The 12,929-nt window shown below is 24.5% G+C and overlaps 3 protein-coding genes across 4 annotated transcripts; all 3 read right to left on the bottom strand.

The window, feature by feature from the left end:
- Nucleotides 1-1,854: 1,854 nt before the first annotated feature.
- OCT59_027050 (uncharacterized protein) lies at nt 1,855-2,337 on the bottom strand (the record flags this gene model as incomplete). The annotated part of the gene is made up of 2 exons (XM_025332576.1): nt 1,855-1,883; nt 1,965-2,337. The coding sequence occupies 2 exons, from the start codon at nt 2,335-2,337 to the stop codon at nt 1,855-1,857; spliced, it is 402 nt and encodes a 133-aa protein (XP_025170130.1).
- A 1,879-nt stretch (nt 2,338-4,216) lies between these two features.
- Nucleotides 4,217-5,953, bottom strand: OCT59_027051 (uncharacterized protein; the record flags this gene model as incomplete). The annotated part of the gene is made up of 5 exons (XM_025329402.2): nt 4,217-5,050; nt 5,120-5,293; nt 5,462-5,590; nt 5,659-5,876; nt 5,932-5,953. The coding sequence occupies 5 exons, from the start codon at nt 5,951-5,953 to the stop codon at nt 4,217-4,219; spliced, it is 1,377 nt and encodes a 458-aa protein (XP_025170131.2).
- A 4,180-nt stretch (nt 5,954-10,133) lies between these two features.
- On the bottom strand, nt 10,134-12,140 carry OCT59_027052 (uncharacterized protein; the record flags this gene model as incomplete). Of its 2 annotated transcripts, XM_066136678.1 has the most annotated exons (6): nt 10,134-10,622; nt 10,689-11,150; nt 11,221-11,375; nt 11,678-11,711; nt 11,780-11,817; nt 11,894-12,140. In XM_066136678.1, the coding sequence occupies 6 exons, from the start codon at nt 12,138-12,140 to the stop codon at nt 10,134-10,136; spliced, it is 1,425 nt and encodes a 474-aa protein (XP_065993143.1). The 2 variants fall into 2 exon arrangements, with proteins under 2 accessions (XP_065993143.1, XP_065993144.1); XM_066136679.1 differs by lacking the exons at nt 11,678-11,711; nt 11,780-11,817; nt 11,894-12,140 and having other exon boundaries at nt 11,221-11,361.
- Between the last annotated feature and the right edge of the window lie 789 nt (nt 12,141-12,929).

The raw sequence follows: 12,929 nt of genomic DNA on the forward strand, positions 1-12,929 counted from the left end.
TATCGATTATTTTTAGGCTGACTCAATTATAATTATCGAATAAACATCTTTTTTTAAAAAAAAAACAAAATAAAAATCAAGATTATTTTTATCAAATAATTATGTTATTATAAAATTTTCTATATTAAGAAAATGATTAGTCTTATTATACATACTTATGCATTAGACATTTATAGATCATCTTTATGATTGTATAATGCAGGAAAAATCAATTTCGCATAAAATGTCCACAAGAAACTTTTTTTTTTGCGAATAAAATCGACTTTTATTGAAGGTATAAGCGGTGATCTCACTTGATATAATGAAATTACTTCGATTAAGACACAATTAAAGGTTAAATGTAATTCCGGTGATGCATGGTATATCACATGTGATAAGTAACCGGAAAACTTTCATTTAAAAATTACTTTCAAAAACATTTTTTGGGGGAGGATGGAGGGTTTTTTTTTTGATTCAAACCATTCATTAAAATGTAGATCATTCATCTACTACGCCTTATCAAAAAAGGGGAGGCTTTGTGTGATTAATTTGGTTTTCATCATACCTAAAAGAGTTTGGACTCGGGAACGCAAAAACACGGCTTTTACCGTTAATACTTTCATTCATTAGCGCTCATGCCCGTTCACCGAGTGCTAACGCAAACAACATAAATATTGGAGCATAATGAGTTATATTGAAATTAATTAATATAACGTTAATTAGTTACACAGTTACACAAAATTGTCATCATTAAAAAATATCTAAGACACTATGATCTATTAAAAATCATATCAAAGTCAGGGATCGATATAGTGATCAAAATTATACGTCAGTTTTTTTTAATTAGGAATTTTCTTATAAAAACATCAGAATATTTTTCAACTTCTCGTTATCAAAAATAATAAAAAAAAATCCATAAAAATGTGAAAAATGATCGACGTGCCGTTATTTGAGAACCACCTTCTTCAAACAAAGAAGTCTTACTACTGTCTTATACTTGATCATTTTGGACTCGGATGCTTGCATTTTATCAAAATCATTTATAATCAACTTTAAATTATTATGATGCGCGTTACTGACGATATATCCGAAAAAGGGACGAAATGAGCAATTTTCACTCCGAAATTGGAAGTGATAGTCCTTTCAAGTAAGAACTTTAACGACACATCGACAATAAACTTTTGAATAATTCTGCAACCTGTATCTTTTATATAAATAAATGGTCACTCTTTTTAGAATAATTTATATGAACATTTTGTGAATGTACCTTCAAGGTGAAGGCTTTAATGAATATTATAAATTTTATATTATTACAAATTTTTTTTTTAAGTTACAATGTGCTTATCCCGACTAAAAAAAGGTTGCACAATTAGTTCCTTTTTTTATATTCTATCATAATATTCATTTTATTTTTTTTTCTTGCTAAAAAAAAAGTGGTTAATAATAGTGATACACATTTTTAAATAATACTTATGAAATTATGAAAAACAATTATTTTTTATTTACTCTCTACCTTTTGTAACAAAATATTTGAAAATTAAGAAAATACAAATACAAATTTTTAAGATAGATATATATTTAGAGAAATCTTATAAAACTTAAATTTTATTAATAATGATAGATATATGTTTAAAATTCGAAAAATTTTACGTTATACACACAATAAATAATAAAGTATTATTAAACATAATATTCTTAAAAAAAGACTTATTCTTATATGGTAATAGTGATTGTGAAGTGAAATATTGAAAGGATCTTCGTAAAACCATACCTAAAGGTAACAGTAAAAGGTTAATATTGAATACTTTATGAGAGAACCTTTAATAAAATTTCACTCCGTTAAACATACCTAAATAGTGAAATAAATGGCGTTTATTATTGAAAGGAACTTTCGTAAACCATACCTAAATGTAATAATGAAACAAATGGTGTTTTAATACTTTAACGAAAGCTCGAGACGTGAAAGAATATTTTGTAAATCATACCTAAAGGTAAAATCAAAGATTCTATACTCTTATCTTTATCTTCATGAAAATTTGTTCCGTTTAAAAAATCATTTCCTAAAGTGGTATTTGCGGTTTGTGGCGTATTTATTCGAACTATTGACTCTATATTGGCAGAATTCCGAATCCTATTTATGTTATCTGCGAGATTCTTAAGATACTCTTGTTGTGACGTTGTTAAATGCGCCCAAATTTCGTCAACATTAATTGTACAATGTTGATTATCCAATAGCAATTTACGTTCTAAGCTCGGTTTAAGTAAATCTTTTCCAGTTAATATTTGAACAATTGCACCATCTCTTGCTCTATTAGCAAGATTTTGTATTTGTTCACTAGTAGGAAAAAATTGATTCATATTGCTATATTTTTTTTTTTGAGAGAATTTTTCGCGCATTTTATATTTTTTTTGAATATGATACAATGATTTATTAATAAAAAATAAAATATGACAAGCAAACGGGAAGATGCCGGCATTATACTAAAGATTTGTTAATGAAATTGACGTAATTATAGCACTCTTATTACTAAATTGGTTAAATAATCAAAAGGGAACATCCGAGAGAAAGTTCTCAGAATTAATTATTTTAGAAATCATATGAAATAATTAGCCCGATGCGTAGTTAATTGTGTAATTTTATAATAATTATGGATAAAGTTAATGACGTATCTTATCATCCTATCATCCTGCTGAGATATAAGGATATAAGACGCGTAGTTAATTGTGTACTCAATATCACATGGTGATAAAGTCATAGTATCATGTGAGTGGCGCGGTTAAACTCAACATAAATATACACGCTTTGTTCACTTTATTTTTCCAAATTTCTATGCGTCCAATGTACAAATAATATCAAATACTAATTTTTTAATTGACTTACATATTCTAGCTAATCCTTCTAAAATACTCTGGTCAATTTTATGTAAATAGAAAAATGAGTAAACTTTGTATTCTTGTTAATAAATAATTTTAATATCTCATTTCTTATGATAGACACGTTGGGATTTCTTTTAATAAGCACGTTGGGCGGTTCAGTAATAGCCTAAATATCTCCAGAAGTTAATAATGTAATTAATTAAACAAAGGATGTTGATATGTTTCCGTATAAATTTTTTGACTCTTTAAATATTCTCTTAATTCTACATAAAGAATGTACATACTGCTTTTTCAGATAGATAATTAAGATTATTAATTCGTATAGGATTTTTCCATAAAATTGGCACTGCTGTTACATACTAAGTAAAGGATATATTTTTTGTCATCTTTTAATTCATCAAATATTGAATAAAACACGTCTTTGTATAAATACACCATTGTTCTTAAAAAAGGTCGGAAAAGCTCTTATTTTTTTTATTCATATTAAACGCGGACGATGTATTATGCCAAATATTATATAATATATAGTCTGAGCACAATTATTTGTACTTTTTAACAAATTTATAATTAAAACATAAATGTTCCGATCTCACGTTCTGTTTCACCAAACAGAGGTGATTCTTTACATATTTGTCAGTTCTAATTCAACACTGACGTTCGGTACTATATTTTTAAACATCGCTCATAAATTGCAACAGACATATAATAGAAAAATGTGAAAATAATTATTCGGTAATGACTTACCATTAATTTAAAGGATTTGTCTAATTCTTAGTCATAATCCTAAATTATTTAGCGATAACAGCGATAACGTCTATTATCTAGTGATCATGGGATCATTGAAATATGCAACATGGTTCATAACGTAACATCAAGCGTATTGAATGCGAGAAGTTCTTCGCCACTATTATCTATTCTAGTACAACAGACAAAAATAATAATTATATGAACTTATGAGGACAACTATAATATAAATTTACAACTTTTTATTACATACTGAAAAGAATATTAAAATTTGTTGATAAATATGGAGTAACGATATACAAATTTTTTAACTTCTCATTTATACTTTACAGAAGGATCCTTTAAATGGACATATAATTGTTTACTTTTAAGGCATCTCTAAATATATTTTCTGGACTGAAACAAGTAACACTTAGAACAATTATTATTTAAATTGAGCTGTCCAATTACATACTGATTTTATTTATGTAAAGAAAGGTTTACATGTTACTCTATAATCAGTGTTGAACCAAAATTTATAATATTAAAAGTTACTATCTTAAAAAAAGAAAATTTAAAATAATTTCTCATTATAAACCAAACTAATTCTTCCAAATAATTATAAAGTTTACCTCTATTAAATTGCACAGTCCAAGCAATCAGTATTATCATCCGTGTATTTTGGAAGACTTTTTGTAAAAGGATTAAGTAATCTAGATGTATAAATGGCTTGAGGATGAGTTGACTGATTATCTTTATCCCCATCATTATTATTTAATCTATATTCTTCTGCTGCTTTGAATTGATCTTCATAAAATAACTTAATTGATTCTTCTACTTCATTAACATTTAATCTATTGGCTGGGTTTGTATCCAAACACTTTGTCATTAAATCAATATAGCACTTAGGTGCTTCTTGCTCGTTTATTTCAGGTCTAATTCCATTACATATATCTAATGCTAATAATCCATCATGTGCACGATTGGCAAATGGTTGTTTCTCAGTTGCCACAAAATACATAATCATGCCAAAGCTATATACATCTGCTGCTTCAGTATAAGTACTTCCTCTTAATACTTCAGGAGCTACATAAGGCATAACTCCATAAATATTTGTTTCATCCATATTATCAACTTCTCCACTTGATCCCATATCTGAAATATAGTTTGAAGTAACCCAATAATAAGTATCCTTAAATAATATATTCCCTGTGTGTAAATCACGATGAACCAACTGTTTTTGGTGGATTTCTTTAAGACCATTAATAATATTATTTAACACTTTTAATTTATAGGACCAATTAAAGTTTTTATAATTATTGTTTAACCAATTATTAAAATTTCCCCCTCTTGCATGTTGAAGAACCATAATGTAATCTTTAGTATCTGGATTTTGAGATATACCAAATATTTTTAGAATTTCACCAGAATTATCTGTATTATTTAAATTATTAATTGAGTATGCTTCAACCTAAAAAACGTAGTAGTTAATTATCATATTTAAGGAAAAGTATTCAAATTTTATATAAAGATTTTATACCTCATTAAGAAATTTATTGGAAATATTTTGAGAATTATTTAAACATTTTAAAGCCACTGTTTTGTTTGAATCTCTTGTATATTTTTTTTTATTCCAATATAATGGACCATCCTTCCATTTTGCTGAATATACCCTAGCAAAACCACCTTTGCCTATTTCTTTAATATCAGAGAACTGATTATATGGTATCCATTCAAATATTATATCTTTAACATCATTAATTTTTAATTGCATTACTTGAATTAATCTATCAATTTGTTTGTTATCACTGGTCCAGTTTGTAAATTTTTTTTTCAAATAACTTTTTTGACATGCTTCACACCATTTATATTCTGTATTTACATATTTATTAGTACATTTATTACAAAAAATTTTAATATACTGTTCTTGATTAAGGACTACAATGTAATCTTCTGTACTAGGTTTTTGTGATATTCCATATATTTGAAGATTATTATAATATGCTGTAATCTATTAAATGATGAGTATTAATATATTATAATGTACTTAAATTAATTTATAATAAATTTATTACTTACCTCATCTAGTAATTCATTTTGTGCATTAACTAAATATTTTAAAATAACTGCCTTATTTTCTAAATTTCTTGTATATGCTTTTCCATTCCAATATAATGGACCATCCTTCCATTTTGCTGAATATATTGTATTATTTAAATCTTTAATATCGACAATTTGATAATATGGTATCCATTCAAATATTGTATCATTATAATCATTAATTTTTAACTGTACTTCTTGAATTATATTATTAATTTGTTTATTTTCACTAGTCCAATTTGTGAAATTTACTTTTAACCAATTTATTTGGCATGGTTTACACCATTTACGCTTTGCATTTGTATAATACTTTTCACATACACAGCAATTTTCCAAATACTGATCTCCATTAAATATTATAATGTAATATTTTGTATCAGGATCTTGAGATATGCCATATACTTCAACTTTATTATAATATGCTATAATCTATTAAAATGATAAATATCAATATATTATAATGTACTTTAAGTAAGTTTATAGAAATTTACATACCTCATCTAGTAATTCATTTGTAATATTTTGTGCATTAACTAAATATTTTAAAATAATTGCCTTATTTTCTAAATTTCTTGTATATACTTTCCCATTCCAATATAATGGACCATCCTTCCATTTTGCTAAATATATTGTATTACTTAAATCTTTAATATCAACAATTTGATAATATGGTATCCATTCAAATATTGTATCATTATAATCATTAATTTTTAACTGTACTTCTTGAATTATATTATTAATTTGTTTATTTTCACTAGTCCAATTTGTGAAATTTTCTTTTAACCAATTTATTTGACATGGTTTACACCATTTACACTTTGCATTTGTATAATACTTTTCACATTTTACACAGAAATTTTCCAAATACTGATCTCCACTAAATACTATAATGTAATCTTTTGTACTAGGATTTTGTGATATTCCATATATTTGTAGTATATTATAATATTCTATAACTAGGGTAATTTGGTATTGTTAGTGAGTTATAATATAATTATTGCATTATTCAGTAATTATTTATATATATTTTAAGTAATATAATAGGGTTTATATTAAAAAGTTGATTTGTATTTTGTATATTTATCAAATAATAAATTTTATGGTTTATTTTGAGTTTATTAGTTTTATTAAAGAAATATTATATTTAATGATCAAAATGAATTAATCCTGTAACATGTTAAATGGTAATAATATAAAGATAAATATAAATATAATAGTTTGTATTGATTTTAATAAAATATTAGATATGATGATAATGTTAAGTATACGTCAAGGTTGCATGGGATGATCTCCCTCCTGAATATTATCGAAAATTAATTGATAGTATGCCTAAAGGGTCAATGCTGTTATTTTCGCGAATGGATATAGAATTAATTATTAAATTTTTGTAAAATTCAATAAAGGAAGGCGTAATGAACATGTTAAATTTTTATTTTCATTTTATAAAACATATAAAAATTTTTTAATTTTGAAAAGTGGCCGGATCATTTAGGCCACCATCTGTATGTAACATGATCTGTCCATGTTATTTGATTGGCGGTCGGGTCATATTATACACAATTCTTTATTGCTAATATAATTTTCCGGTTAATGAAATTTTAATCACTTTTTTTACAAAAAAACTTAGTTTGTATTAATAATAATTTTTCTATTCCCATCCTCTTGGAATGAATGATGCAGCTATCCAGTTATTTTCAGATTTTGTAATTACAAATTTTTTTTAAATGAATATTATTCCTTTTTCAGTCAAAGCCAATTTTTTTTCCATCATTGTAATTCTTTTATTTATTTAGTGTTTTTAATAATTTTTTTATCACTATAAAAATTTGTTTTTAAATTTTCTATTAATAAAATAGTGGCAAAAAAAAAAAATAATAAAAATTGATATGAAAATATAGAAACATAATATGGACGAAATTATATTTATTTTGTAAAAGATATTTTGCGATGTGATTTTAACATGATTTATATAAAGAAAAAAACTCCATTAATCCATTTATATTTTGAAACAATAAATGATATATCTTTTTTTTATACTGTATATTCATACTGTATGCTTATAAAAAAATAAAATCTCCATATTTTTTAATATTCCACATTTTAAAGTACTTAATTAAATTCATATATTTATTATTAAATTCAAATAATAGAATAGCATCTGTTTTTTAATACTAATATATTTCATTAATTTATAATGTTTCATACATTGCATTTATTTATTAAGTTTCATTTATTCACATTTATTGTTAACCTTTTGTATACATGCAATTTACTTTATATATACTGCCTATTATCAGAATAAGTATGTTAATTATGTAATCATTTATGAACTTAATAAATAAACGCGTTAAAAAAAGAATCAGAATAAGTAAAAATTGGCAAAAAATCAGATAGCCAATTTTTGGCTACATCTGTCCAATTTGTGACTTTTACAGCCGATTTCATAGATCGTTAGTGTATTACCAATATAAAAATGTAGATTCCATAATCCATATACAATTTTTTTGTATGGTAAAAAATAAAGAAAAATTTATATTGTAATATTAAATTTAATTTTAAATAATAATGCTTTATTAAGTAATATTAAATAAAAATTTAAATTTTAAAAATAAATTAAAGAATGTAAATTTATTTGCAATTCAGTATAGTATGATCATAAAAAATATAAATTACTCCACTGCATTTTCATAAAAATTGGATTTTGATTGCTAAACAACTTTTAATTAATATAAGAAGTCAATTTACTTTGACTAAAATGCTCAAAATACGCTCTGAAGTGACAAAACAGAAAAAATAAAATTCGTGAATGAGTATCGTTGTGAAAAACGTGAATAACCCTTCAAGTATTAACTGTACCTTCATGAAAACTAATATTCAAACAGATTATAACTCGCTGAACAACTTTCAATTAATATAAGAAGTCGATTTACTTTGACTAAAGTGCTCAAAATACGCTCTAAAGTGACAAAACGGAAAAAATAAAATTCGTGAATGAGTACCGTTGTGAAAAACGTGAATAACTCTTCAAGTATTAACTGTACCTTCATGAAAATTAATATCCAAACAGATTTTGACCCGCCAAAAAACTTTCAATTAATATAAGAAGTCGATTTACTTTGACTAAACTGCCCAAAATACGCTCTGAAGGTAAAAAAAATTTGTAACTTAGTACTATCATGTAAAAATGTAAATAACTCCAAAAATATTAACTGTGCTTTCATGTAGATTAATATCTTAACAGCTTCAAACTTGCTGAACTACTTTTAATTAAAGAGCAAGATTTACTTTGGCCAAAATGCTCAAACCATAATTTGAAATATGTGTAAACAAACTATAATATTTGTTTATATTTAAATTCTGAGTTATTTAATTTAAATATGTTTGTGTTTATATTTAAGGGAAAAAAATAAAATTTTACTTCTATTTTATTAGGTTTTTGTAAATGAAAAGACAAAAAAATAATCAGCTGAAAAAATAAAAAAATTCTTTGTTAATAACCGTAATACATGATCACATGTTGCAATATTAAAATCGGAAATCCTATATTTAAATTGGTAATATGTATTACATATATGACCGATAGGCCAAATTATATCTCCTGCTATTAAAAGTTTTTCTAATTTGAAAAATGCAAATCTTTCTGAATTACTCAAATTTTCAAATCTGTTTATTATAGTATAATCAATAGTTAATTTTCACTGCAAAATCTCCTAGGAATGGATAAATAAATACATATAAAATTTACTACCCAGTAAGGTTTTTTTGGATGGTTCTAACCTTTACTTATTATTTATTTTATTTATTTTATTTTTTTTATAGAGAGAAATTGTCATAATACATGTATTATTTTAAAATTAACATTTTAAAAATTAAATTGAAAAACTATAATTTATTAATTAACAATAAAATGTTTTTTGTTAAAATTATTTAAAAATTTTTTAAATTATAGCGAAAATGCTACAACAGTAAATAATATTATAATAGCGAAATTGATCAGCAAACAAATGAAAACATGCAAATATTGAATGATGTCTCAATTTAACAGGTATTTTCAGTGGCACAGGAAGAGTTTTTGCGAAAAGTTGGCATTAGAAGTTTTTTTCATTGTCATTGTCATTGACATTGACATTGTCACTGACATTGACATTGTCATTGTCATTTACATAAAGTTATATAAGATTAATTTGAGAGTTTTTTACCAAAAAGGAAATTTTTTTATAAAAAGAGAAATGATTTTCAATTTCGAGGCAATTCAGCAGGTGTTTTAATAACAAATTGAGAAATGATTTCCATAGAAAATCTCGTGACAAAATTTATAATAAATTTAAAAATAAATGATCAACAAATGATCAACAAAATTGTTACTAGTTTTATAAAAAACGCCCAATAATATCTTTTTATTGTTTTAATCTATAAAAAATGATGAGTATCAATAAATCATAATGTATTTTAAATTAATTTATAATAAATTGTTTACATACCTCATCTAGTAATTCATTTGTAATATTTTGTGTAATAATTAAATATTTTAAAATAATTACCTTATTCTCTAAATTTCTTGTATATGCTTTTTCATTCCAACATAATGGACCATCCTTCCATTTTGCTAAATATGTTGTATTACTTAATTTTTCAATATCAACAATTTGATAATATGGTATCCATTCAAATATTATATCATTATAATCATTAATTTTTAACTGTACTTCTTGAATTATATTATTAATTTGTTTATTTTCACTAGCCCAATTTGTGAAATTTTCTTTTAACCAATTTATTTGGCATGGTTTACACCATTTACGCTTTGCATTTGTATAAAACTTTTCACATTTTACACAACAATTTTCCAAATACTGATCTCCACTAAATATTATAATGTAATATTTTGTATCAGGGTCTTGAGATATACCATATACTTCAACTTTATTATAATATGCTATAATCTATTGAAATGATAAATATCAATATACTATAATGTACTTTAGTAAGTTTATAGAAAATTTACATACCTTATCCAGTAATTTATAAGTAATATTTCGTGGATTAACTAAATATTTTAAAATAACTGAATCTCCTATATTATGATAGCCACTTGATAAATCATCTTTCCACCTTGCTGAATATGTTACATTACATAGTAGCTCTTTACTAATATTATAAAACTGATAGTATGGTATCCATTTAGCAAATAATGTATCATTAATTTTTAATTGCATTTCTTGAATTAAATTATCGATTTGTTTATTTTCACTTGTCCAGTTTGTGAAATTTTCCTTTAACCAACTTATTTGGCAATGCTTACACCACTTACACCACTTACACCATATTTTATGTGTATCTATATTATACTTCCCACATTTTATACAGCAATTTTTCAAATACTGATCTTTATTAAATATTATAATGTAATATTTTGTATCAGGATCTTGAGAAATACCATATACTTTAACTTTATTGTAATTTATTTCAATCTATTGAAATGATGTGTATCAATATATAATTATGTACTTTAAATTAAAATTCATAGAAAATTCAACTTACCTCATCTAAAAATTCATAAGTAATATTTTGTGGATTAACTAAATATTTTAAAATAACTGCATTTCCTGAATTTCCTACATCATAATAGTTATATGATAAATCATCAACTTTACTACATCTTGCTGAATATATATGTTGCATTGCATAACTCTTTACTAATATTATAAAACTTATAATATGGTATCCATTGAGCAAATAATGTGTTGCTAATTTTTATTTGCATTTCTTGAGTTAAATTATCAGTTTGCTTATTTTCACTAGTCCAGTTTGTGAAATTTTCTTTTAACCAATTTATTTGGCAATGCTTACACCACCTATACCACTTATCATACCATATGTTATGTGTATGATCTATATTATACTTCTCACATTTTATACAGCAATTTCTCAAATACTGACTTTTATTAAATATTTAATATTATAATATAATATTTTGTATCAGGATCCTGAGATATACCATATACTTCAACTTTATTATAATTTGCTATAATCTATTGAAAATGATGAGTATTAATATATTATAATGTACTTTAAATAAGTTTATAGAAAATTTACATACCTCATTTAGAAATTTATAAGTAATATTTTGTGAACCAACTAAATGTTTTAAAATAACTTTTATATTTTTAAACTCTTGTATACTTTTTATTATAATTGCTATATGATAATAGACCATCCTTCCATTTTGCTAAATGTGTCTCATTGATTAATTCTTTAATATCATCAAACTGATAATATGGTATCCATTCAAATATTGTATCATTATATTCATCAATGTTTAATTGCATTTCCTGAATTAATTTATCAATTTGGCTGGTCCAATTTGCAAAGTTTCCTTTTAAATGTTTTATTTGACATGGTTTACACCATTTATACTCTGCATTAGAACACTCTACGCATCCCTTTAACGAATTCCTCATTTCTACATAAATTCTATGTAGAAGGATTTCAAAATATTTTTATTCATAATCTTATTTACACACAGTACTTTATATAAAACTTCGATGTATCACAACATATTTCATTTTGATGAAGTTAAGTGTATCACAGTACTCGCTCATTTTACACACGTGATAATATAATAAATGATCAACAATACATAAAAGGTTAGGCACTGTTACACTGTAGAACATTTGCCCGTCATAAAGACGTTTGCTACTGTTACGCAGTAAAATGTTGCGCAGCAATCATGTGATATAACTGGACCCGTGATTAGGGATTGGAATCGATTCCCATTATTGGAATCGATTTTAAAATCGATTAATCGCGATTAATCGTTTTGCAAATATCGATTTTAAGATTCGATTTTCGATTTTTGATAATCGAAACTAATCGAATTTATATTTCACAAAAAATACAAATTACGGTGCAAATTTATAATTATACTTAAAAGATTATTTATAATAATAGAATTTTTATATTTTAATGAATTTATTCAATTAAAAGTAATATAATTTGAGAATGTCAAATTCACCGATCACACCCACGTTTTTGATTGGTTACGCGATTACATCATCATCAATAAATGTTTATTTGTTTATTATTTCTAGTACTTTCCCAACTTTAAACCCTTCGCTCAGCTGGTATGTTTTTCTTTTTTTTCTTTTATTGTTTTTATATTTTATTTCTTGCTAACTTTATTTTATTCTCTTTAAGTTCTTACTCCTTTCAGTCTTTTGCTCTTTGCAATTAAGGTGTGTTTAGTATTA

Source organism: Rhizophagus irregularis, chromosome 7 (assembly GCF_026210795.1).
Source record: "Rhizophagus irregularis chromosome 7, complete sequence".
NCBI classification, from domain to species: domain Eukaryota; kingdom Fungi; phylum Glomeromycota; class Glomeromycetes; order Glomerales; family Glomeraceae; genus Rhizophagus; species Rhizophagus irregularis.